The sequence below is a fragment of the Miniopterus schreibersii genome (assembly GCF_964146895.1).
Source record: "Miniopterus schreibersii genome assembly, chromosome: 2".
Lineage (NCBI taxonomy): Eukaryota > Metazoa > Chordata > Mammalia > Chiroptera > Miniopteridae > Miniopterus > Miniopterus schreibersii.
Window position 1 is genome coordinate 183,892,901 of NC_138102.1, and position 27,819 is coordinate 183,920,719.

At 45.7% G+C, this 27,819-nt stretch overlaps 1 protein-coding gene across 1 annotated transcript in view; it reads right to left on the minus strand.

Moving 5' to 3' along the window:
* The window catches only part of ARFGAP3 (ARF GTPase activating protein 3), a 42,227-nt gene extending 14,865 nt beyond the window's left edge, over positions 1-27,362 (minus strand). The window contains exons 1-11 of the mRNA XM_081130696.1: positions 27,164-27,362; positions 21,048-21,166; positions 17,137-17,209; positions 14,889-15,020; positions 13,738-13,821; positions 11,091-11,178; positions 9,923-9,982; positions 8,202-8,248; positions 7,494-7,633; positions 2,909-3,037; positions 2,378-2,497 (exon numbers count right to left, since the gene is read on the minus strand). Coding sequence (XP_080986822.1) covers positions 2,378-2,497; positions 2,909-3,037; positions 7,494-7,633; positions 8,202-8,248; positions 9,923-9,982; positions 11,091-11,178; positions 13,738-13,821; positions 14,889-15,020; positions 17,137-17,209; positions 21,048-21,166; positions 27,164-27,232 — 1,061 coding nt within the window. The 5' untranslated portion in view covers positions 27,233-27,362. The remainder of the gene's footprint in view (positions 1-2,377; positions 2,498-2,908; positions 3,038-7,493; positions 7,634-8,201; positions 8,249-9,922; positions 9,983-11,090; positions 11,179-13,737; positions 13,822-14,888; positions 15,021-17,136; positions 17,210-21,047; positions 21,167-27,163) is intronic.
* Positions 27,363-27,819: the final 457 nt, after the last annotated feature.

The following is a 27,819-nucleotide window of genomic DNA, read 5'->3' on the forward strand; positions in this document are numbered from 1 at the left end:
GAATATCCCTTAAAATCCTCAATAAGAGCACCCTGGTATCATATCTGAGTACAGCTGTAGACACTGTCCGTCCCCCTGAAGGTCACACTGACATTCTAAGCTGAGCAAATTGTTCTAGTCTCATCCTTCTGTGCTCAATATATAATTACACTGCCCATGCACTGGAAATAATGGAACTCAATAAAAAACAAAAAACAAGGATATGGCTAATCTTATTTTTAATAGAAACAGCACTCTTTCATAATTCATACTTGAGTTCTAATGGGCTAATGAATAATTTGGAGGCAGTGAGAGCTCTCCATGGAACTAATATGCTTGCTTTCCGAAAGTCCACGTGCTGCGGCCCCAATGGCCAAGTGCTGCAGGGCCCTCGCTCTCATGGGGCTACCACTCAGGACCAGGGAAGGCGGGGAAGAGCCTCCTGATAAACAACGCTCGGAGGCCTGTCTGGCAGGAATCCAGCAAGTGTGGTCTGTATAAAAACACCATCTGCTCCCAGGTTTCAAACCAAAAATAATTGTGTCATAGCAACGAAGGCCTTCAGGGTTGCCGCTCTGACGGAGCTTTGGAGAAGGAGCCTCCAGATCCCCGAAGCTCCGACAGGCAGGTGAAGCCGCGGAGCCTGGCAGAGGCCTGCAGCAGGAGATGCTCTCCAGAAGTTTCTCAGGGCCGCTTCCCTTTCCCTCTCGGCTACCAGGCAGTGGTACTGATTTAACCTTCAACTGACTTCCTTTACTCTCCTAAGCTGTCATCTGTAGGAGCGGCTAGCAAGCAGGGAAATAATCCAAAGGTGCAGGGAAGCCTGAGAGGCGTGTGTAGAACCATATCCCCAGGACACACTCCCTCCTTCATTAAACCTGCGCAGCTGATGTGATCTGACCTGCACGAAGCTTCCAAACCAAGTTACACATTCCCTTTACCCTGTAGGAGACGCATTTAAGTACTTCTCAGAGGCATGATTTGGGTGTTACGTCCAAGGAAACTGAAGCCTGTGTGCCATACAGGTTACTTACAAGAGGCAAATAGGAGACCATTTGGGGCTCTGAAGTACTAACAGGGGACACCACTGAACTAGCCTTTTTTTTTGGTAAAATATCTGGACTTGAAAGAATGTGAAGCTATGCTGAGAGAATTTTTAAGGATGGTACTCTCCAGGAACTCCAAGAGGGAATAATGAGCTATGACAAGTGTTACATGTATGGAAATGCTTCCAGCTGGCATGACTGCTAGACGACTCTCCTGCCTTTCGAGACGAGATGGCAGCTGCGGGAACCTCCTCGCAAGCACCGCCCACTAACAACGGGTACACATTCGGTTTCCCCAAACTGCTAGCTTAAGGGTGGCCCTCAATGAGGTTTATTTAAGTGTCTAACAATAATAATTAAACGTTTAGACTGAGTCACACTCACATGTCTCTTGAATTGAGTTTCTATATAATAACAGCAGGTAAAATAACATTAATAATAGACAAGCATCATTCCACACGGTCTATTTGGATTAACTCATTTCACCCTCACACTGCCCTGTGAGGCAGAGACTGCTAGCATCCCTAACTTCAGATGAGGAAAAGCAGCACAGAGGCTAAATATCTTGGCCAAGGTCATACCATCATTAAGTGGCAGAGTATGGGTTCAAACCCAGGCCACCTGGTCCTGGGCCTATATGCTAATCCCCTAGCTTCTCAGCTGATGCTTCCTCCAGTAATACCCCAGGTTTACTTGGTGCCTTTTTAACAGGACTCTCCTTGTGCTGGTCAGGTTGCTGGAGGAACCTCACAAGTGAGACGATTCAAGTTCAGACCCATCCTCCCTGCGCCTGCAGGCTGCTGGAGCCTGAACCAGGGCACTCTCCACAGTCAGCTTCACACCAGTTAGGCAACTCATCTGACCAGATGGTGAGAGAGCAGGGGCAGGGAGAGGCTTTATCCTGGGAGCCCGTAGAGTGCCGCAGTGCTTTTATTAATAAATACGCACACACAGACAGAATTTACTCGATGCTCCATCCTGCCGACTAGCGACCCCTGAGCTGGCATCCTGAAACCGAGGGCCAGCTGAAGCGAGCAGCTGGGAAATGGGCCCACTCTGGTAATAAGGCTGCAGCTTAACATGAGTCTTCAGGGGCTTGCCCACTTCTCTAGTCTCCCTTTTCAGATGCACACAACTTTCCTACCTTATTGCCAAACGTTTTAATATTAGCAAACATTGCCTATTACAAATGTTTCCCCAACTTTTCTTAAAGGACACCCTTGACTCCAGCCAAAGCTTTTAAAAACAGGGGAGTAAACTGACTGGTATTTGCTCCTAATGCAAATAAACTAAGTTCATGCTAATCACTGCTTTTCACAACACCACTTTAAGGATGATTTTTAATACATTACCTTGAGCTGGAAGTAAAATATGAATCATCGTCATCGCTGTACTTTTTCCTTGGTTTTCCTGAGATTGGTGTTTCTTGTTCAATGGTCTGCATATCTGAAGTGGCTGAATGTGAAATACCACTTGAGGAAATAGAGAATAAAATGGAAAAATTACACTAGTTAGTTCATAAAGACGCTTGTGTTCACCAACGAATGTTTTCATCTATACTCTCAACAAAAAGAAACTGATCAATGAGGTTAAAAACTATTTTTTTTGGAATAAGCATTGGAAAATACCGGACTTCAGTGAGCAAGCACCTGCAACTACCACACAAAATGCAGTCACCTATGCCAGTTCTGTTTGTGGCAGCCACTGAATGACAAATCAGACCTATTTCCCACTTTCTGAGAATCAACTCTGGAATTTTCATGCTATATCCAACATCAGCGTAAAGTGAAACCACGAACGAAGGGAGGAGCACTGAGAAAGTTCTTGGGGGGGGGGGGGACACAGACCATGTACCCTCGGAGACAGGACTTGGCCTCACGTACCTTCTGCAGGTCCCAAACCCCATGCCCAGCCTCTCCGACTCCGCCTTTTGCCTTCGGGGCATGTTCATCTTTTCATCTCTCTTCATTTGAATTTCAAGATCCTCATAGGCCAACCGCAAGGACGAAACACTGCCAGGGAACCAAATGCTCCTTAATTTTGCATTATGTCTGTGTTCTTAAGTTAAAATACTGAGCAAAATTAAACATGTCGCTTACACTTCCAGCTCTGTGCTTCTCTCCACAACTAGCAACTATGCAAGCAAGCTGGCATTGCTGCAAAGGCCTTCTGTGAGTATGAGATGTTCAAGAAAACTTAAATGAGTTTATAGCCACTTTTGGTTGCTGCTGAACCAACACTGCTGTCCTAGTTTATATGACCTATTATCACATAATAATTTATACTACCTATCATGTATAACGATGTATACCAAAATTATTTCTATAAAGAATAGTAAAAAGCAGAATTTCTTACTTGGACTGACACTTTATTATAGTTCCACGTTACATATCAAAAGCATGAGATCAGTCTCATTGCTTTCCTTTGGTTTAAGATAAAATGTATATAACTGACTTTACAAATAGATAAATTAAGAAGGGGTTGCTAACTGCAAAAGATGCTTCAATTTATTTTTATTTTTAAATTATTTTTTAATATATCTTTATTGATTTCAGAGAGAGGAAAAAAGAGGGAGAGAGAGAGATAGAAACATCAACAATGAGAGAGTCACTGATCCACTGCCTCCTGCACGCTCCCGACTGGGGATCGAGCCCGCAACCCGGGCACGTGCCCCGGCCAGGAATCGAGCCCCGATCGTCTGGATCCCAGGTCGACGCTCAACCGCTGAGCCACACCTGGCTGGGCAAGATGCTTCAATTTAAAGTAAGTTTCCCACCGGTTATCTTTATATATCAGGCTCCTGCACTACCGGTCAGTCAGAAACTACGCACCTACTTATCAAACACCTGCTACAAATAATGCACCAAACGGGGCAAAAAGACGTCACTAGCAGTCCTTACTCTCAGGCTTCTAAAAATGCTATAAATACGTAATTTTTCATAAAGAAAACTGCACATATTAGCAATAACAAGAGTATTTTATCATATTAGTAAGAGAGCAAAAAAACTTCAGAACCCTGAAAAGTGAAAAGTGACATATGTACCATATTGGGATCTCTACACTATCACCCGTTTTACAAAGTTGTGCAAAATGTCTGAATTCCTCATAAGCAGGGTACCGCATCAATTCCACACTCACGGGCATGCATTTCTGTGCAGTAACAGGAAGGACAACGGAGTTTCTCAATAAGAAAAAGTAATCTTGCTTTTACTGTTTCCTTCCCGAATGAGTCAGGCAGGGTTTCTTTGTTTTGTTTAAGCTGGCGGTTTGCGCTCTTTACTGTTTATTAGTCCTACAGAACAGGTTGTGGCAATATACCTGTTTTATGACTCAGAAAAAAATACTCTCTCAAGTATATTTGGAAGGAAACAACAGATCTGTTTAAAGTCGTGAATAGATGTAACTGTGGCAACATTCTTCTGGGGAAGATGAATGGATGGGGATGAAGAAGTCCTACTAGAAGTTCTCCTCTGAGGACACGTGCCATGGGGTGGGGTCTGCCCCGCGCTAAGAGCTGGCACTCTCGCACCGGGCTACTGCAACGCGCACGCTCCGCAAGCACTAATGGAATTGAGAAGTGGGACTCGTGCTTCTCAGGACTGTTGGAGCCCTTCCCAGGACCAGCTCCAGGGAGCGCTTGCAAGACACTCAGATCAAGTGTGTGTGGGGGGGACACTCTGCTACTTCTCACGCTTCCTACTGACCGTGCATAGAACAGATGCCTCAGGCTGGGCCGAGAAATGGCCAGCGGGCGAGGATCAGGCTGCTGCGTGGACAGTGCAGTTTCACAGTCTGGTGATACAACAAACAATACTGTTCCTGGCAATGTACTGAACTAACTTCATTTACTTAATAAAGTTAATAACTGCATTAACTCGCAGAAGAATAACATCCTGGTGTACAGGGATAAGGTGTACATCTCATAACTGGCACAGCACTGGTCTGGTGAAACCGAGCAGCGATGGGTCCGAGAGGCAGGACGGTGACTCAGGCACAGTGACGTGGCTGTTCTGAACAGGGTCAAGGGAGTTGTCAAAACCACTGGGTTCCAAATCAAATTCATAAATCCCCCCGCCCTGCTTCTTTGCTTTTATAGTGTACTAAACAGTCCTAATGAAAAATACAGGTAGAAGCTGGTGTTGCTCCCAGTATTAATAACCAGCCTCCACCCACCTGACCTGCAGGGAGGGAGCTGTGGCTTTCTGCACCCCAGGTCCGCTGTTCTCATCAGGCACGGGACTGCACCGCTCTCCGGGAGAACCACGCGTGACCCGCCTGTACACAGCCCACTTCTAAACACCAAGAGAAGCCATCCAAACCCTCAGATTTAGCCTCCCCCCTTTCCCAGGGTCAAAAACCTAGCTTAGTCACAGAAATTAAAGTGAAGTTGAGACAACTAAGACTTTATGTCTTTTCAAACCACACTGAACCTACACACAGTTTAGTGCTGCCCCCTACGTTCTATGAGTTAGATGACAGGGGAAACAACTCAATTTCAAGCTGTCTACGCTCACCATACGAGTTCCAGTCAGCAAACTTAGCATGAATAGTAAGAAATCAGAATGACTGAGCACATACTGTGTGCCAGGCACTGTTTAATGTACTTTATTTATTTATTTTTAAAATATATCTTTATTGATTCAGAGAGAAGAGGGGAGAGAGAGTTGAAACATCAATGAGAGAGTCATTGACAGTCTGCCTCCTGCATGCCCCCCAAGGGGGGACCGAGCCCGCAGCCCAGGCATGTGCCCTGACCAGGAATCGAACCACAATCTCCTGGATCCTAGGTCGATGCTCAACCACTGAGCCATGCTGTTTAATGTACTTTAATGAGCAGTTACTAAGTCACTCCCCTAAACAACCTCATAAAATAAACATAAAATAATGTTTATTTTGTCTCCATCATAAAGTCTGCAATTGCTCAAGCTAAATCTGATAAAATACACATGAAAATAAGAGAAATGCCATGTTACTAAAATAAACGCATAAAACAGGACTCTAAGCTGCCTTTCCTTCTGTGCTGCCTTTGTCTTCCTCATGACCGTCCACAATCACTCACGTGTACTCCCCAGTTTCTCTTCTGCTTTCAACACAAAGGAAAAGCTCTCAAGCACCTCACGTTTACGTAACGCCGCTCTCCTGACTGGCCTCCTGGTTTCCAGTTTCCTCCCATTCTGTCCGACCTGGACATCACTGCCAAACTCAGTTGCCCGGATACGCGCCTGCAGCACGGCCTCCTCTCAGGTAACACGTAGACCACCGCCCGACTTCGCTGTGCTCCACTCCATCACTCCACTTCTCCAGGCCAAGCCAGGCCCCAGCACACACTTCTTAATTCCTCTTCATTCTCTTAACTCACCCTGAGTGTGACTCAGACCCCCTTGACCGAGGCTCAAAACCTCTGGGGACCACATACCCCACCTTCCATCATGTATCCAGAGGGTGGCCACCAAGTTCAATGGGGCTTTACACTATACTTTTCTCATTGTCGAGATACAATTCACATGCCATAAAATTCACTCCTTTAAAGTATATAATTTAGTGGTGTGATGTTTAGTATAGTCACACGTTGTACCACCACCACCATTATCTAATTCCAGAACATTTCATCACCTCCGAAACAAACCCCAGGCCCGTCAGCGATAACCCCCTTCTTCCCCCCACCCCTGGCCCAGCCCTGGGCAACCCTGGCCTGCTTCCTGTCTCTACGCATTTGCCTGTTCTGGACATTTCAGACATATGGAATCACACAGTACATGGTCTTTGTGACTGGAATCTTAGCACAAAATTTTCAAGGTTTATCCGTGTTGTAGCATCTGCCAGTAGTTTATTCCTTTTTAAGGCTGAATAATATTCCATTTATGAATACACCATTTTGTTCATCCATTCATCAGCTGATGGACATCTGGGTTGTTTCTACTTTTTGGCTATAGGGATTGATGCTGCTGTGAACACTCATGTACAAGTTTTTGTGTGGACGTATGTTTTAATTTCTCTTAGGAGTGGAACTGCTGGGTCATAACAGTAACTTTATGTTTAACTTTTTACATTGCTGCCAGCAATGCATGAGATTCCAATTCTCTGTATTCTTGCTAACACTTGTGGCTGTCTGTCTTCTCGACTGCAGCCATCCTAGTGAGTGAAGTGGGGTCTCACTGTGCATTTCCCTAATGACTAATGCCGTTGAGCATCTTCCATGGGTACCTCCTGACACATCTGCTTTTCCCTTCCCATTGACGCCATCCTCTCCTGCTCTCACTTCAGCTGGGACTCTCCACTGCTATCCCTTCTCCACAGTCTCTCTCCCTTCCAGTCTATACAGCATTGCGACACTCATTTTCATAAAACTAAATTTTGCATTTCCCTCCTCACACACACGTAAAAATAAGTGGCATGAGCAAAGTCACCCCGGGAGTGAATTAATAGTTTCATTCACTAAAACCGTATTACTGTAACTGATAAACTCACATTGATTCTTCTTTAGGTGCCGTCCTGGTTGAGTCTTCCTGCTCCTTCATTTTATCCACAGCTTGGGCTTGTTTTTCAATTTCATTAAAGGACGTATTAGTCAGTTTCTGGGCTCCCAAACTTCCTTTTTTGGCCCCAAGCTAGAAGATATATAAGATAATATTCTACCCAAACTGTTTGACCAGTTTTGTTACAACAGCTAACATTTACGGCGGGCACTGTGACAAGTGGGCACGAATCTTCGCCCCAGCTCATGGATGAGGAGCTGAGGCTCATGCAAGTTAAGTGCCGTGAGCAGGAACACAGAGCCAGTTAGTGATAAAGGTGGGATTCAAACCCTGGTGCCTGCCTCCAGGGCAGGGGCTCTAAAAGGAATCATGTATCCAAAAGCTCAACAGCTGACAACCCTCGAGGCCTTACGAGACGGCACTGCTATGAAATGCAACATCATAGAAACTCCCAGCGAACCTCTGCTGGGTTTTTTTAGAATTTCATCATTGACAGAAGAAATGTTCAACACCCATTCTAGAAAATCTTCACTTGGTATAATGTTTACCTCATTGAGAAAAACATACAGTCTTTAGCCAGGCCATATCTATTATATGTAACATGGCTCAAAATAAACTAAAATAAAATGATGGGTGGTTTTCTCATGTGTGTAAGCCATTTCAGAACTGAGCTACCAGGTATTTTATATATCATACTCACTCCTCTTTTAGCTTGATTTGGTTTCTTTTTTATGATAGAGGACACCTCTGTCAAAAAATAAAAAGTAGAAAGTCAGACCAATAGAAATATATACTTTTTCTATTTTTAGTGTGTTCTTTTAAAAAATTCTAAGACACTGTATATTATTATTTAAGAGACTATAACATTTTCCACGTTAGTTTGTCATCCAGAAGACAAGTACAGAGTGGGACAAAAGTAGGTTTACAGTTGTTTGTATGGAAAATTAATAAACAATAATACAAGAGTAAACTGTGTTTCGCATACTCACAACTGTAGACCTACTTTTGCCTACTCTGTTACGAGTGCATTTTAGAACAACAGAGCTTTATCAAAGTGGAGTCCTCAGTATCTCCACGTAGCATCCAAATGCAGAAAACATACTTTCTAGACACCACACTGAAAAGAAATGAAGAGCCTGAGATGGCCCACCTGTTGCTTTCTTCAGGAGCTGTCTCGTGTATATTAGAACATACTCTCCCATCAACCTCCACTCTTCAAAAACTTTCAAAATTCTTTGAAAATATAAAGTCAGCAAGGCATTATGTAAACAACTAAAGCAGTCTGTGATGCTTTTCCACTTTCACTTATATACAGGTTTTATCATATTATTCAAGAAATATAAAGCATCCTATTATTTTAGTAGCAGTACTTGTTAAATTGCACAAAAATATGTAATGCTTTTAGAGAAAGTTTGTAAAAAAGTTTTTTTGGGGTAAAATTTAATCACAGACGATATATTCTGTTTTTAGAATGTGTAACTTTTTTCTTACATAGCTGAGAATGTGCTTTAACAGGAAAAGGCAGCATAAAACCACAAAGAACAAATGATTGAAATGTTCAGCCCTAACGCAAGGATGACATCCTTCCATTTCAAGTGGAAACACATCCACGACGTTTTCCTTCCCACCACTTCTTTAGGTCTGTGTTGCAGTCACATACCCTGCTCCCAGCCTCCTAGAAGTCTATTAACACAGGATGACGAGATTTGGAATATTTCTAACAGTTCAGTTTTCTTTCACTAAAGCAGTTGCTTTCTTTTCTTTCTTTTTTTTAAAAAAGTATTTTTATTGATTTCAGAGAGAGTAAGGGAGAGGGGGAGAGAGAGATAGAAACATCAATGATGAGAGTCATTGATCGGCTGCCTCCTGATCCCCACTGGGGATTGAGCCCGAAACCCGGGCATGTGCCCCAACTGGGAATCTAATTGCAATCTCCTGGTTCATAGGTCGATGATCAACCTCTGAGCCACGTCGGCCAGGCTAAAGCAGTTGCTTTCCAATTAATGCAGTGTGATATGCACCAATTTCAGATTATACTTCGTTGATTATGAGAAATTAAAGATTAAGTTCACCCACTGTAGAACCAGAGAGGAGAAGATGCTAAGAGTCCTTTAGTAAACAGGAGTGGTGTGGCCGCTCTGACCTCTGCTGATGCTGGAACATCAACCAGCCCAATGTAAATTTGCCAATCAAAAGCACCAACAGCCACCTTAGCCAGGCCCATAGGGGTGGCTGCATGTCACAGCCTGGAGCCTGCTAACACAGAACAGCATGCTGGCTTAATAAAATCCCACTAAGAGACTATAGATTGACAGTCATGGTGCCATATACTCTATAAATTCTAGGCAGACTGCAAAGACAGATTGATTTTTTTCTTAATGAACCTCACTCTCTAAATCAGAATATTCTTGTGCACATTACCTACGGGAGCCTTGGTTGGAACATTAAGACCTTCCACACTTGGTCCTTGCTCTGGTCCACCTGCAAGTTAAAAATATTGATATTAACACAGCAAATACACTCATTAAAGTCGCTTTTGAATGTACTATATTCGACTTGCTAAGCACTACATATCTTGTCCGATTTCGTCAATGATCCCCTTCCTTTTTAGCTCCATGTTCTATTTTATCATTGTAAGACTTTTGATTTAAAAGTGCGTTAAGCCCGGCCAGCATGGCTCAGCGGTTGAGCATCGGCCTAGGATCCAGTAGATCCAGGTGGGTGGGATTCCTGGTCAGGGCACATGCCCGGGTTGCGGGCTCCATCGCCAGTTGGGAGCGTGCAGGAGGCAGCTGATCATGACTCTTTCATCATTGATGTTCTCTCTCTCCCCCTCTCCCTTCCTCTCTCTGAAATCAATAAAGACATTAAAAAAATTTTTAAAAATAAATAAAAGTATATTAAAATACAAGTGTATTTTTTTTTAAAGATGTTTTTTTATTTTTTTAGAGAGAGGAAGGGAGAGGGATCGAGAGAGAGAAACATCAATGAAAGAGAAACGTCATCAATCTGCCTCCTGAATGTCCTCAGGCGTGTGCCCTGACCAGGAATCGAACCGTGACCTCCTGGTTCATAGGTCAGTGCTCAACCACTGAGCCACACCAGCCTGGCTGAAATCTTATTTTCTGATTATAAAACAGATACTCATTATAAAAGTTCAGTCACTTCAAAATTATATCGAGTTAAAATTAAAGATCTTCAGTAATTTCATTCTCCAGTTAACAACTGGGTGTATATCTCACAGATATGTTGTGTGTGTGAGTGTGTGTTCGTTTCTGTTTTTTACATAAACGAGATCATATTCTGTGTTCAGTAGTCTACTCTGCCCCTTCCAATCTGGTCTTATTTCCTAATAGTTTCATAGCATGCCACTGAACCACAGGAACGCAGCCTGTGACAGTTCTAAAGACTACCAGCCCTGGCCCGGCAGCTCAGCTGGTTAGAGCGTCGTCCTCATACACCAAAGTTGTGGGTTTGATCCTGCGTCAGGGCGCATACAAGGATCAACCAGTGCGTGCAGAAATATGAGGAACAACAAATCGATGTCTCTCTCTAAAAATCAATCAATTTTTTCTTTTAAAAAGACTACCTTCATTATTTGCTGGGGTGGCTTCCACGTTCCTTGGTGTTAAAGAAGATGGTTCTAGGTGTGCTGAGGTCCATCCTGTGCCACTCACCTGAAGCAAAGTGAGAAAAGTCATCAGCAGGCAAAGCAAGAAAAGTCATAAAAAAATAAATCAAAGCAGGGGAAAAACCTAATAATTTAAATAGTCACCTTCTTAGTACCTGGATTAGTGGGAAGGAAGGATGCTATTTAAACATGTCTAATCTTAAGTCTCTATTTCAATGCTCAAATTCCTTGTTTTTCCTCCTTTTAAAAAAATAAAATCTATACTGTGCAATAATTTCAGGTTTACACAGAAGTTGCTAAGATAGTAGAGCTTCTTACTTTGCACCCAGCTTCCTTTAATGTAAAAACACCCGTGGTGCATCTGTCAAAACTAAAAATTACATGGTACATTACTAGCTAAACTCCAGACTTTATTTGGAATTCACCAGTTTTTCCTCCAGTGTTTCTTTTCTGTCCCAGGATCCAGTCCAGGACCCCACACTGCCTGTGTTTCTTCTCCTTAGTCTTCCCTGGTCTGTAAGAGTTTCTCAGTCTTCCCTTGTTTTTCATGACCTTGAAACTTTGAAGGGTACTGCTCAGATATTTTGTAGAATGTCCCATAATTTGGGTTTATCTGATGTCCTCTCATGATTAGACTAGATCTGTGGGAAGAAACCCACGGAGGTGAGGTGCCCTTCTCACCGCCTCACGTCAACATGACTGAACGCTGGGGATGCCAACCTTGAGCACTTGGTTCAGGTGGGACCTGCCAGTCTTTTCCCAACAGACTTCAGTTTTCCCCTTTCCATCATCTAGTCTTGGGAAGCTAGTCACCAAGTCTGGCCACTTTCAAGGGGAGGGGCATAAAGCTCTACCTCCTAAAGGTGGAGAACCTATTATACATGATTTGGGATTTTTCTATAAGGAAGATTGTCCCTTCTCCCCATTTATTTATTTGATCATCCATTTATATCAGTATAGACTAATGGATATTTATTTTATCCTTTGGATTATAATACAAAACTGTCATTACTTATTTTGTTGTTCAAACTGTTCCTACTCTGACCACTGGGAGCTCCTTCACGTTGCTGCCTGAGTCCTTTAGACATGGTCTCATCCAGTTCCTGTGCCCTCTTCCCAGCACCTCCTTACTTTCTAGCTCTACAGGACGCTCCAGGCTCATCTGCCCTGCAGCCCCAGGCCTACAACCTGCCATTTCTCCAGTGGCGGCTCGGGTTCCTTTTAGTGGAGAATGGTATTTAGAAACCAAGATCTGGGTGCTGGGTGTGCTTGCTGTACTGAAGTGTCACTGTCCCCAGGCCCTCTCAGTGGACAGAGCCAGGCAATACATATATGTGTGTACTAACCCATGTACACACACATATCTAGAATTAGTTCTCCATTGTGTGTGTACATGTGTACACAGAGACAGTAAAATAAACATGAATTCACACTAACATCTCCAACTCTAACCCACACCCAACTAGTCATTTCTCTCCTTTTTAACCATCATTTCTATTCCTAACATTGCTCAGCTACTAAGCATAGATATTCTGTATCTGGTTCTAAATTAAACAATATCAAAGCTCACAATAAAACAGCTTATCTTTTTTACTGTTCTCTGTTCTCTTTTTTGATAATTATTTCTGGTAACTATGCAAATTATAATAGCAAAAAAATCAAGGTTTAGCAATTGATAAAACATTACAGTTTTTACTTGGAAATTAAAGACTGGGTTGAGCAGCAGTTAAGCAAATGGTGCCCCCTCCCCAGTGGGACTGAGAGGAGGCAGAGAGGCTAACAGAACAGCTGAGGCTCTAGCCAGAGGCCGGCACACATTTCCTTAAAGGACCAGTTAGTAAATATTTTAGGCTTCAGAGGCCTATATTCCCCAATTTAAGCAATTTTGGGAATATCTACAGGACAATGGCTTGGCTATCAGCCCACAATAAATCCCTCGGCTATCAGACCACAAAGATGAACATAATGATACTTCCAGCATTTATTGAAGGCTCGCTCTGTGCTAGGTACTAATTATTTTGATCTGTGTTAATTCATTTCATCCTCACAATAGCCTGGAGATATATCCTATGTATGCAGCCAACCAGGGGTGATGAGATGTAAACCCCTGCTAAAATTTGGGTTAAAAACGCAGCTGTCTTCATTCCTTGTCAGTTCCAGAGCTCTGAACTGAACCGTGGCAGACTACTAGTAATCATTTCTGAGCTTCCCTGGTAGCTGGTAAAGGACATGCAACTAAATTCTAGCCAACAGGACCTGAGCAGAGTGATGGGCACCACCCCCAGATTTTGTCTGTAACAGGATGGGCACTTGTTTTCCGGGGTGTCTGCTCTCTTCCCATTGATGGGAAAGGCCACGAACTGGAACAGCCACTTTGGACACTGAGGTAAAAGCCACACATGAGAACAACAAAATAAATCCCTTGGTCAACCCTGCACAGCTACCTCTGAACTGCTGATGAGAAATAACGTCTATCTCGGTTAAACAACTATATTTCAGGGTTGTCACAGCAGCTTGGCCTGTATCCTAACTGGAACATTTTGAACACACACCCTTCCTAACTGTCATAGTAAGCACACTGCAAAATCACGTAAATCATACTTACCTCGGGAGAAGCATGAGAGGCAAAGAAGTCCTCCTCCTTTTGCGTAGGGGACAAAGGTGGAGTCACACAACTATCCAGCCACAGCTAGAACAAAACATGGAGGACTGTTTAGCCTTTCCCCTGGCTTTGAGGGTTCTATTTCATACTCTCCGCTCCCTTTCTAGAGACCTGTTTGCTCAAGATTGATACTTTCCATTATTGTAAAAACAGTAACAGGCCTGCACAGGGCCCCCGAGCACGCTTCAGGAACAGGTGAATCCAGCAACTGCTCGCAGACCCTGAGGACGCCACAGCCCTTTCTGAACAGGATAGATCAAGGGTCCCAGACCTCAGTGCAGGTCCCAGCCTACAGTCCAGCCTCCTCGCCTGGGACCCCTTATCTGCAAATCCATGCACTCGCCACAACCTACTTGTAACCCCAAATCAATTCTCGGGCTCGTGGTCCTTCACCGATACGCGCGGAGCAGCAAAGGACCTGATCCGGGTCCCCGACGCGCTCGTTCCCAGCCGAGATGACCCTGCGACACTCTGCCTTTTCCCAGCGCATAGTGTACACAAGTGTCCTGCTCGTGGGCTATTGAGTGCCACGTGTTCACATATTTGAGCTTTGTAGGTGAAATGCTCAAATATGTGGCCCGCGGCACGCGAGGCTCTGATGCGCCGCCAGAGAAAAGTTTTATTCAGGCCCAGCTGCAGCGCTGCTGGCGAGGCGGATGTGCGGTCACAGTGCGCATTCAACGGCGCGTCTCAGCAGAGACGCAGTAAAACAAGGTCAGGTATCGACCGGCGACGAAAGCGTGGCCGGGGGAGGCGGCTGCCCGCGGACTTGCCCGGGCGGGTCGGCAGCGCTCGTGCGGGGCTCGCGGCCCGGGAGCGAGCTGCCGCGAGCAGCGACAGTGACCGGACAGTGCCCGGACGTCGTCCCCGCCCGCGAGGATCGCCGGAAAACTTCACTGTTTGCGGTAGGAACTACCTTTCTCAATGTTCGTCGGAAGGAGACTCGCGAACCCATGGGCTTACGTCACGCTGCCCTTACGTCACGCCGCCCTTACGTCTGTGCCGTCCTTATGCTAGTAACATGCTTACTTCATGCCACACTTACGTCAGTGCCGCACTTACGTCATGCCACGCGTACGTCATGCCGCACTTACGTCAGTGCCGTGCTTCCGCGTGGCCTGGGTGGCCAGGGACTTGACCCGGTCCCGGTAGAGCTGGGCCGCGCGGCTGTTGTACTTGGCGTTGGCGTCGCTGGTGGCGCAGCCGTGCTGGTGGAAGAAGGACGACTGCGGAGGAAGCACCGCATTACTAGCAATACTGCGGGGAACGCCACGCCACGAAGGGCTTGTGAAAATACTAGTGAAAACCAAAATGATGCGAACCACGGGAATTTTCAAATAAATTTTTCCTTGTAAAAGGGAATACCTTCTACACATGAAACATTAAAATTTTGGTAAAACTAGACGTGAGACTTGAATTACAAAATGAAGTAACTGGCCCTTCGCTTCTCCATTAAACCACCTCCGTCATTCTGTTATCTGAGGGGTCACTTTCCACTCAGGTCTACTTTTAATTCATGAGAAATCCATTTCAATTTGGATTTTTGACAAATTGGTTAGGAGCAATGCTAAGCTTCACCTTGTTCAGCACTATTTATTCATTAACAAACACAGCACAGGCAAGGTGATAAAATGCTTAAACAATCAGAGGAAACTGATTCGAACTACCTTATAAGGCCCATGTACAGACATGGATTACAGAATTCATGTCTTAATTAAAGCAGGTATTCCAAAAACCTGTATGAGCAACCGTTTCATTAACCCAATTTGATTACTATGGTATTAGGCACCCACATACCAGATCCTGTTCTGGGTTCTTTGGGCACCAACCCATTAAATCCTCACAGCAACACTATCAGAAGTCACTGTTACTATCTACACTTTGCAGATGGGGAAACCGAAGCTCAGAGTGGTTCAATAACTTGCCCAGTGTCACACAGGTGAGTGAGAGGCAGAGCTGGCATTCAACTGGAGCAGGATGGCTCCAACTCCACTGCTTCAAGTGGAATGACCAGTGGCCCGGCCCTTCCCCACCCCTTTCTCCCACCTCTGCTGGCTGGAGACGAGAAAACTGCTCTGGACGTGGGTGGGGGACTCTGCAACCTTGGGAAGGCTTAGAAATAAGGACACATAAACTCAAACTCACAGTATTAAGTTTTGGAACAAGTCCATGAACATCGTGATAATGGGCATGGGTTTCTAATAAGATGCTTGAAATATTAAGGCGTGAATTCTTAATGGGACAAAATTGTTTCTTGGAAAGTGAAAAAAAAACCTTAGTTATTACAATGGTTTGTGGCCCTTCAATGCTCACCCCTACCAGACAAAATCATATTCCTTAGTATTTAATTTCTCTCACTAGGGAAAAATTAAATCCAATTTAAATGTAAAAGAATCTAATTTAAATTTATTTTTTCTGCTTAGGAAACAATAATGAGAAAAGGTTGAGAAACTAATACAAGGGAATCCAGTATTTTGAAAGCTACTATTTTAGTTTTACAATTTTAATTTTAAATATCAAATTGTTGATATAATTTTTATTTGAAATGTATACAGATTTGATTTCTTATACTTTCAATGTTTGACAGCACATCTATGGGAATTCTAGCTACTAAAAATCTACCATTTGGCCTTATAAATAGGGTAAAGGTAGTTTGGGTGATTTTGCTGGCTAGACTTGTAAGGCTGCCAGTTTAGAGTTTGAGAAATCAGATATATTGAATTTATAAATGAAGTTTAAGATGTTTGAGAATCCTTAGTTAGGTTTGAAAGTAGGCTTTAAAAAAGTCTGCTCTTTTACAATTATAATTAAGTGACCACTTAATTGGTTATTTTTTTGCACAGAAATTACTAAGTTTATAAATTAATATATGATATTTATATACTGTATTTGAAAATTTGGAGAGTAGATTTTATTAAAAATTTGTAGATTTCATAAAATAGAATTCAGATGTAAGCCACTGTAAGCATTCATTCCATTCTAAGCACAAAAGTCACCCACATATATTAAAAAACTGTACTGTCATAAAGAATCCTCCCACTTCCTCCATATCACTGCTTCCTGTTTTAATTTTCTTGGAAGCACTATCATCATCTGTTAGGTTCTCGCTTATTTGCTCCTTTAGTGACTTTCTGTCTCTGCCTCTGGGAAGGGATCTCATTTGTCTTGTACATCACGACTAGCATCTATCCCAAAGCTTCGTGTTTAATAGATTTTTGGATAAATAAGTCAATCGGGTCATCCAACTCCAAAGCCCCTCAGGTCTTTCTGTATCCAACAGGGCCTCCCAAACAGTGGAACACACATTTATCCAGAAGGAAAACAAGTCTAAGATGAACTTACTGCGTTAGCATTTCCTCCAACTTGCATGCATCGCAGCTGGAACCAAGACCAGTTAGAATCCAACTCTGTAGATCTAAACGGAAAGAACATTCTTAAATGTCAATCCTTTTATTCCCCCAAATCAAGCCACTAAACTTTTGAGAACAAGATTTCCTTGATCTTCAGGATCCTGAGGAATTCTAAGTGTGTGTTAACAGTGACACATGCTTCCAGGATGCTGGGACTCCAAAGTGTGTGACTGCTGGTACAGTAGCTCCTGGACCCTCATCCTTCCTAGAAGCCAAGGCTCTGATGGCCAACCACCTGTCCCCTCCACGCCCGACCACAGGCAAGCCACGCCAGGCCACACCAGGCCAGTAGAGCTTCTGCTGCGCTGACTCCAGCCGGCCATATCCTCAGGGAATGGCTGTTTGAACAACTCTGACTGCCTCACATTCTTAGTGGGTCATGATCTAAAATTTGATAATGTGTCTCAGAATAGGTGTTCTGTTTGGATTTTTTCAGGGGTCCAGTCTGATACCTAGTAGGACCCTGCAGGATGCTCATCATTTCACCATCAGGTGGAGGGACCCACCCACCATCACCACAGAGAGGAAGGGAAGAGATCGCAGGAGTGAACGCTCTTGACGTGAAACCTCAGGTGCCTGCCTCCCACCCCGCATCTTATGCCCTCCTTACCTGAAACCGAAGATCACCTCAGAGCAAAGCAAAGACAGTAAGTGTATTTCCCAACAATAAAGTCCACCAAGTGATCAATGTAAAGCAAGACAGGACAGCACATAATGTTGGAAGTCTTTACATGGAATTGATAGATACGAGCAAAAGCAAGACTACCGCGAATTCCACAACAGCTCACCCCACACTAACTGTAAAGGAATGTGGACATGTCAGAATGGGCATAGGTAGAATATCCTTCACAAAATGGGCTCTTCCTCTTACTCATTTCTATTCCTATTTGTATCATTTAACCTTTGTGAATGTTAGGATGTTATTTTGAAGCCAACAGCTGCCTTAAGATTAATAATGATACTAATATATATTCTTATTACATATACATATGACATTTACTTCATGATGGTCTAAAAAGTAAAAATTAAACCGTACTTTATAAGAAACATATTTCCCAAAGACAACAATAAATCTCCTTTTAGAATTTGAATACCAAGCAAGGTGATGAAATTATAATCGTGTTCTAAAATCCCTTCTCTGAAAGATCTTGCTTAGTCACGTTATGATGACCCCCTCCCCACAGACTGGGTTAGGTGCCATCCCCTCCCCATTTGTCACTGGGTGGCAGTTAACAGCAATCTCTGGGGACATACTGAGAGAGTACAAACCTCAGCTCAGCTGCATGACCTTGGAGAAGTTACTTAACTTCTCTGAGCCTTACTTAGTTCATCTGCAAAGTAGGTACAATTATAGGATTATCTATTTCGCTCCTGTAGAAATTAAGCTAATATTTGAAAAGTGCTTGGCTCATGGTAAACACCATATGGCTAAAGTTCTCACCGTCACCATCACCATCATCATGGTAACCCTGTTACGCTGTGTTACAGGCAAGCTCCAGAGGACAGGCGTGTCCCATGTTTTCCTCTCACACTCCTGGCACAGGCGCATAATCAGTGCCTGACTTAAACTATGTCCTAAAATGGAAGCAACAAATCCTCAGACTTGCTGATCTGCCTTACAACTTCTATTCCTAAACTATCTTTAAAAAAATGAAGTCAAACATTTTTTATATATTTCTTAGAAATAAAGATAAAAAACTAATCGTCCTTGAGCTGAGCTGACAGGGACTCTCTCACACATGGGAATTTGAAACAAAGGCTGTGATGATGACGGCCTCTGAGTCTAGGCAACCTTGGGAAGAAGCTGGAATCTCCCCGGCGCCCGTTCTGGCACGAGGAGGTGACTCACTGTGGGTTATTTCTTATCTTTAATTTAGATTAGGAGATGGTGAAAGGTAAGAGAGTCTGAGTGCTAAGAAAAAAGCAAGCAGCAAAAGTATGAGAAGGTAAAGAACTAGTGTCACTTCAGCTCCTGTTAACCAGCCATGTAAAGGAGAAATAAGCTTCCCACAGCCTCCATAATCCTTAGGAGTCAAGATACAATGTTCTCTCCAACAACCTGGTATTTGTAATTTTTTAATCAGTAAAAAATATTCAAAGAACAGCCCTCCACCTCTTAAAAAAAATAAAAAAGCTACTGAGTACCCTTATTTATCATCCTTGGCTTTGTCTTGCCCAAATCCTAGCTGCTGCCCTCTAAAAAGGAATTTTTAAGTTGTTTTTTAATCATTTATAAGCACTGTGATTCATACAGTTATATTTATCTGACTTTTAGGAGACTAGTGATTAAACTTGCAAGAGTCCCAAGAGACACTGCTGTCCAGCCTCACCAGGCTCCAGGTCAGTCCTTCCCTCAACCGAGGAACACGTCAGAAAACCACCTCATTTCCTGGGAGGGTTTAAACTGCCAGTGTGCTCTAGCGGTGAGGAAAAGGGAGGGCCCGATTATAAAGGGCAGGGCTTGGCCGGGACAAACAGGAAGGCACAGCAAAGCAAGAGAGACAACCAGTTACGTTGCCTCGAGTCCAGCTTTCCTGGGCTCTGGGCAGGGCAGGCTGCCACGTTCACTGGAAACAACTGATCTGGGGGTGTGAGAGATGTACATTAAAAATAAACTTGCCCTGGCAACTAAATCCCTCAATATTTAAAAAAGAGGCAAGGACAGGATAGTGAATTCAAAATATTCTGAGGCCAGCAGCTAAGAAAAGAGAAAAGAAGACAAGAAACTGGCCAATACTCTAAAACCAAAGAACATACAAAAGAACCCCCTTTTCTAGATCTCTACCTATGGAGTAGATGGCTATAAATATTTAGCACGTCGGGCCTTTGCAAATTGATTTGTGAGAAAAGAACTCAGGAAAGCGCATCAGGAAAGTTTTTTAAAATATATTAAGAAAACTGTGTTGCTATTTTTACTATTTAGTTTTGTGCTATCACACAAAATACCTCATTATGAGTTATAAGACGTGGTCCTTTAGGAACCAATGCTCTTTACAGTAATTGCGTTCTGACAATGGTCCTTAAGTCAATATATGATAAAATTGCTTGCCACAATTCCAAATAGCCTGCCTGCCTAGCTGGTTCCTTCCCTGGGAAAAGAAGTGGCTTCCAAGCCCTGAGACCCACTGAAATCCTTTTATTATTTCTTATATTATTTCAATTTCTTCCACCTCACACCAGGACACTTGCCACCTCCCACTGGACTGTGGGGCTGTGTGTGTCCAGAGTGGGCACCTTCTCTCACGCACACAAAGGCCCACCCAGGCTACTACCATGCCAACATCAAAGTGAAAGGCAGGAACTTGTCAGAATGAGCCCACCACAGACCATGACTTCAGATGAAAAGAGAAGAATGACGTTCATATTATACGAGTTTGAAACTGCCACTAAAATTCATACAAAAACATCACTCAGGCTTTGCAGTATTAGTGGCCTGGGAGCCAGGGCTGTACAATTATGCAGGAACTGTGACATTAGCTCTCCACCTGATGGGGTGTAGGGTGGACCCACAGCACCCGAACCTCCTTCTATGGTGAGTATCTCAGCAGGACTCCTTTGTACTGCTAAGTTATTAGAAGATCACAAAGGGAAAGGAAATACTGCCTCAGACTCTCCACTCTGACTCTTCCCCACGGCCTCGTGTCTCTGGCACAGAGCTCCATATAACAGTAACCAAATAGAAAAGAACTCATTTCCCAGTTTACTTACTTATCTAACTTAAATCTCCATAACTCATAACCAACCTCTCATTTTACTTGATGTCAAAAGAAACAAAGGAAAAAAGGGAAAGAGCCCCATGTGACAGTCATCCCTCCCATCCCCCACGGGGACAGATTCACCTACCGAATGAAACTCAAGTGAACACCAAGTGACCGGTGTGTCCCTGAGCAGTCGATGCAAAGAAACACCCCATAGGTTATGCTTGCCCAGCTGGGATTTTTGGCACCACAATCAAAACACACCTGAAAGAAAATTTAAAAAATCGATTATTAATTACTTTATTTTAGCCAAATGAGCTCTCCCATAGGACACAGTACGTAACTCAGCTTGAAAGCTGCTTAACCTTTACAATTTAAACTGGGTAATAGAAACTATCTCATCTAGATTTTTAAAACTTCAAACTTTGCCCTGGTCGGGTAGCTCAGTTGGTTAGAGAGTCATGCCGATATGCCAAGGTTTCGAGTTGAACCTCGGGGCAGGGCACATACAAGAATCAACCAATGAATGCATAAATAAGTGGAACAACAAACTGAGGTTTCTACCCCCCAAAGTCAATAAAAAAATAAAACCTTCAAATTTTCATTTATTTTATTATTATTACAATATTACTATAGTTTATTAAGTATATATTAATAGGATTATATTAACATAACACATTAATCACACAGTATATTATGTAATATTACAAACCTATTATAACTGTGCAGAGTGGGTAGTGAAGGGAACTCAGACGTGTGTATCATCTTAACCATTGCCTATCCTTGAAGCATCAACAGGGTTCCTACCAGTCAGGTAAATGAACACTAGCCAGGGAGGCCCCTGCTGAGAATACTCAAGGCCTTATGTCCCCTGGACAGTGGCCCGTACCAGATGGCATGCATTGTACACACTTCTCAGCCAGAGAAGGAGAGTGTGGCGGCCAGACTTCAGGGTGCCCCCAATGATCCTCCTCTCCTGGTGTTCACACTCTTGTGTAATCACACCCTCACTTTTCCAGGGTGGTCTGTGGACCATCATATGGAAGAAATGCTACATGTCACTTCCAGACTAGGCTGTAAAAGATGCTGTGACTTCCTTCCACTCTCTTGCTCTCTCGCTCTGGGGGAAGCCCGCTGCCGTGTCTTGAGGACACTCGGGAAGCCTAGTGGAGGGCTCAAGTGGGGAGAAACTGAGGCCCTGAGTCCAACAGCCAGTGCGGAGCGGGGCCGGCTGACCACTGCGTGAGCACGCCTGGGAGGGGAAAGCCTAGCTTTCAGATGACGGCAGCGTCATGGGACCCCGAGCCTTCCTTCCTCAACACTGACTCAAGTCAAAATTCTTCATCTGATAACAGGAGCGCAAAAGTACTTTAAAATATGCAGCGCTTGTCATGGAAATGAACACAATATGAGAACAACAGGATAGTAACAATCCCACTAATAGGAGAACTGTTTTTAATTTTTTTCCAGAAAAAAAAGCAATCATATTTTAGATACACTTTAGAGGCAGAGCCACGTATGTGAAGACTGTCCCAAGTATAGTCATCAAGAAAGACCTGGCTTCTGGCCTTTTGAGGGCAACACAAGAGCGAAAAGGAGCGGGTTTTCCAAAGCCCCTCACCACACAGGCTCACGTTAGGCATGCATGAATCGCGGGGGTGCAGTGACAACTGACAAGAAAGGTACCTGCCATTCATTTCAGTGGTGCTGGTGCCAGACATGGGGCAGGCACTGAGGTATTAAGAAGTAGGTGGCATCACTGATTCCACATACACTTGCTGAACCCCCACCCCCTGCCAGGCACATGCTGGCCTTTGGGAGAGAAGGACATGGAAATTCAGATCCCTGTGGTAACAGCCATCAGAGTGAGGAATCTCCTTCCATGGGACTAGTCATGCCAAAGGCGCTGTCCCTCTGCAAGAGGCCATTTGTAATTCTCACTTACTCAGAGGATAGTTGTGTATGTGCATACAATCAGTATGTACCTGGTGCACACAAAGTGGACGTACAGAGGTGTTTCAGTGGGTGTGCTCAGAGCCCACAGACTAACAGTTTAGTGGGCAAGTCAATTAGTTACAAGGTTGAATCTTAGCAAGTGAGGACAGGATGCAAAAAGTTTCCTAGATAGGATCCAAGAGGCATTTGGGATCTCAAGAAGAGTCTAGAAGGGTAGTAAGTGGCAAAAGCATGTGCAGGAAATGGCCCCATGGACAGAGGTGACAGCAGAGACCAGGTGTACATAGCCCAGAGCAGGCAAGTCTGAGAACTGCTGCCAAGGTGGCCAAAAGGCTGGCTACAAGAAAGAACAGTGGGGTTTCTGTCGACTTCAGCATCCTCCTGGCCCACCACCTGAGATTAGGAATTGCTAGGATGTAGCTCCATGACGGTGGGGCCCAGTCTATTTGGCCAGCTGAGCTGAGCACCCAGCCCGGCACAAAGTGGCATTATGCGCAATCACAGGTAGTGGGGCAGTTTGGAGGGTGGAAGAGCAATGAGTTAGGGCTGGGACCTGTGGGACTGGGGGTCTAACGAGTTGGGGTTGGGAACTGTGGGACTGGGGGTCTAATGAGTTGGGGCTGGGACCTGTGGGATTGAGGTGAGGAGCAGTTAGAAATACAAGTCTGGCCCGGATGGGTATAGCTCAGCAGTTGAGCATCGACCTAGGAGCCAGGAGATTGAGGTTTGATTCCCGGTCAGGGCACATGCCTGGGTTGCGGGCTCGATCCCCAGTAGGGGGTGTGCAGGAGGCAGCCGATCAATGACTTTCAACATTGATGTTTCTATCTCTCTCTCTCCCTCTCACTTCCTCTCTCTGAAATGAATAAAAAGATATATTTTTTTAAAAAGAGAAAAGAAATACAAGTCTGGCTTACAAACGCCGCCTTGGTTCTCCTGCTGGACATGAGACTGCGCTTTGTTTTGATATGCTATCCCCAACCAAAGCTGAAACACACTTTTCTAAGCAGACTATCAATTATCATGGTGACGAAAATGAAATAGGTTTTCTTCTGTTTTTTTAAATCCTTACCTGAGGATATTTTTCCATTGCTTTTTTTTTTTTTTCAGAAAGAGTGGAAGGAGAGAGAGGGGGGAGGGAGAAAAACACCAATGTCAGAGAGACACATCGATTGGTTGCTTCCCTTACCAGAGCTGGGGATCAAGCCTGCAACCAAGGTATGTGCCCTTAGGCCGGAAATCGAACCCTGGACCCTTCAGTCCACAGGCCGATGCTCTGGCCAGTGCTCTAGCAGATGCCCAAACCGGCTAGGGCAAGAAATAGTTTTAACAAACTGTTTGTTTTGCCGAATGATGAGAATAATTGCTATAGAAATAATAGCTAATATTGAGTGTTTACTCCCTGTCAGGCACTGTCGTTGGCCAACTGAATCTTTCTAACAACCCTACCAAAGGTACTGTTATTACCCTTTGGGGCCAGCTTCCAGGGTGTGTGTGTGATCTGTGTGGTCCCACAGGGCCACACACTCAGAAGGGCCCATGGTTGGTTAATGCTCTGCTGGCTCATCCTGAAATTCTTAATTTCCAACGAGGACCCTGCGTTTCATTCTGCATTCCCCAAAATTATGTAGTGTGGTTTTGATCCCCATTTTAGAGAAAACTAAGGAAATACGAAGTATCACAGCTAAGAAATGGTACCTCGGGGACTGGAAGCCAGGCAGTCGGCATGGGGGCCTGTTCTCCACCCCTTCACCACACTGCCTCTCGCGTGGCCAGGCAGCCCTTTACCCATCCTTCGTCTCCTGGACTATCCACTCCCTGAAGGCAGGGGCCTGTCTCTTTGTTGTGGGTACATCAGTGTACCCCCCAATGCTCAGCACAGGGCCCAGCACGCTGCAGGCGCTGAATCACTCAAGCAATCAGTATAAAACCAAGGAACAGCACAGCTTCCAGGAAAGATTCTGCAAACTAGAAAACTGACCCTTAGGAGTTCTAACCTTGGGTCCAGAGTAATGGTCATCACACACGAAAGGGAGAAACTGGACACCACATTCTGAAAGCAAACCGAGTTGTTTTTCTTTACCTCCCTTTCCTGTCTCATGTATCCTAGAGCTTCTTTTTAGAACCCCACTTTGAAAATGCTTATTGTCACCCAACTCTTCCACATCATTAAAACTAGTTTTCATCTTTGTTCAGGTCACCGTTTCTTACTAACAATCATATAAAATGTCTTAATCAAGAAATGTAGCATGATACTGTGGAACATTACCAGAAAACATTTTTGCTCAATGCTTTTATTAACATAAAAGCATTATAGAACATAAAATGTTCCATAGATGTGCTGTGCATAAAAAATAAATAAATAAATAAATAAATAAATAAATAAATAAATAAATAAAAAACAGCTGATGTATTGAAGGCTAGTATATGGGGGTACTACTCGAACTGCTTTTCTCAGATGTTCTCATTCAGTCCTCTCAATAACCCTCTGAGTTAGGTCCTGCTCATGTCCCATTTTCAGATGAGGAAAATAAAGCACAAAGTGAAGTGTTCAAGTAACCTGCCCAAGATGACATAGTTAGAAAGCAGCGGGGTCTGGGTAACAATTTACAAGCCCATCCATCTATGTCCCTGAGTAGAAATACACTGAATTTTTGTTTGTTTGTTTTAAATATATCTTTACTGATTTCAGTGAGAGAGGAAGAGAGAGGGAGGGAGTTGAAACATCAATGATGAGACAGTCATTGATCGGCTGCCTCCTGCATGCCCGACTGGGGATCGAGCCTGCAACCCGGGCATGTGCCCTGACCAGGAATCAAACCTCCATCTCCTGTATCCTAGGCCAACGCTCAACCGCTGAGCCATGCCCGGCGGGCTGACTTATTTCAAAAGGGCACACTTCCTTTGATGAATTCCATCAAAGAATACGGTGTTTGCGTTATGTTTCTGTGATAAAGCAGACACCAAAAAATACCGTTTCTACACCGCTAACTGCAGGTCCGAATGTTGTCTAGATCCTCAGGAACCACTCTGTATTAACAGATGACTCTAAAATGGAAAACTGAGAAAACAGCAAAGAAACTGGTCCTGGAGAATCCTTGAAGCCTTCCTTTCTCCTCCTGACTTTCCCTACCTTCGTCAGACATCGCTTCCAACACACTGTTTCCCTTCTCACTCCTTGTGAGGCTGTTCCACCATCACAGCTAAGTTTTGTAAAGCTCAGGACCTTCCAGTGCCATCGTGTCACGGCTCATGACCATGCTCCTGAACAGCTGTTTACTCTGGAGGTGATGACGGGGCCCAGACAGCTGTGGCAGGAGCAGAGGAGAGAGTCCACGCTGACGGGACAGCCCTTTGCACTCTCCGGGTTCCACTCCGACCCGTGGCCCGGACCTGTGATCCTCAGGGGAGGGTGTCACCTTAGACCGACGCGTCACCACATCTCCAGCTAGTTTCTAAAAGTTGTAAAAGTCACGGTGGTGGTGGGGGGAGGGGTGGAAGAAAGGGTGGGGGCGGGGGGCAGGACAGCCTCTGGAGATGGGGAGGGGGGGGAAAAAAAAAAGGAAAACCCCAATCTCCAAAAAGCCCCCAAGGGAAGGAAGGGAAAGGGTCTGTGCGGGGCTTTCTTAGAAGGAGAAAGGCGCTGGGAGCCATCGCACGGACCGCTTGGCAGCTCCGTGGGACAGGACCCGGAGGGACCCAGGGAAGCCACCAAGTCCAACAGGCACCCTGAGGAGCTTCAGGGGTGCGCCCGGCGGTGGGGAAGGGGCGAGCCCCGGCTCCCCAACGCCCAGCGCTGCCAGCTGGGGCTCTGGCCCGGCGCCTGCCTCCCAGCTGGGCCACAGGTGGGTCACTCGCGGGAGCCCGCGCGTCCTCCCCGCGCGCCTTCGGCACCGCCACGCTCGCCCCAGCTCCCGGGAGCCCACCGCGTCCATTCGCCTCCAAAGCCGCCCCGCCCCCGGGCACGCTCCCCCGCGCGGTGTCCGGGACCCACGAGCGTCCGCTCCCGGCCCTCAGGACCCCCCAGAGGCCCTCGCCTCCCGCCTCCCGCCCCCAGGACCCCCCGCGGCCCGCCCCCCCAGGGCCTTGGGTGCGCGTCCCCTTCCCCGCTCCTCCCCGGCTGAGGCTCGGGGGGAGGCGCGCGGTTCGGACCCAGGAGAGGCCCGGCGGCCGCGGCCGCCAGTGCGACGTGTCACAGGCCGGGCCGGCTCCTCCTCCCGCCGCCGCGGACACCGGCGTCGCGGGGGCGCCCGCGGGGTCGGGCCGGGATGCCGAGCAAGCCGCAGCACGCCCGGCGGCCGTTACCTTGTTGGTGGGCACCGAGCGGAGGCGCTTGAAGATGGTCAGGATGTCCTGCTTGCTGGGGTCCCCCATAGTCACCAGAGAACAGGGGCGCAGCTGCCCAGCCAACCGGGAAGGGCCGATCCCCAGCGGTTGCCACCTCCCGGAGCTTGACTACGGCCCAGGGGGCGTGGCTGCGCGTGACGACCAGGCCCCGCCCCTCCGGGCCCCGCCCACGGCCCCGCCCACAAGCCGGGGCGTCGGCGTCGGCGTAGGCGCCGCGCTGGGCTCGAGGGCCTCGCTTAGCGGGGCCACTGGTTCCGCCCACTCAAGCTCCGCCCCCTGACGCTACACGCGCGTGCGCAGGAGGCTCGCGCGCCTTTTCCAGGTCCTCGCCCGCCGTTTGTGCAGGCGCGGTGGGTGGCGAGCCGGGGCGGAGCGGGGTTCGCTCCCAGGAGCGCGGCCGTCGGAGGCCCGCCGTTTCGCCTGGTGCGCTGCCATTTCAGCGACGGACTGCTGCTTCCTTGGCCAAGGTCTTCTTACCTGTCCCGTGAGTGCGGCAGAACCAGCCACTCTGAGGGGCGAAGGGTGGCCTTGAGGGGAAAGGGCCTTGCCTCCGTTTGCGACGCCCGACTGAGGGAACTGCGGTCCACACGCCGGCTTTTCGTTAGTCCCCTAAC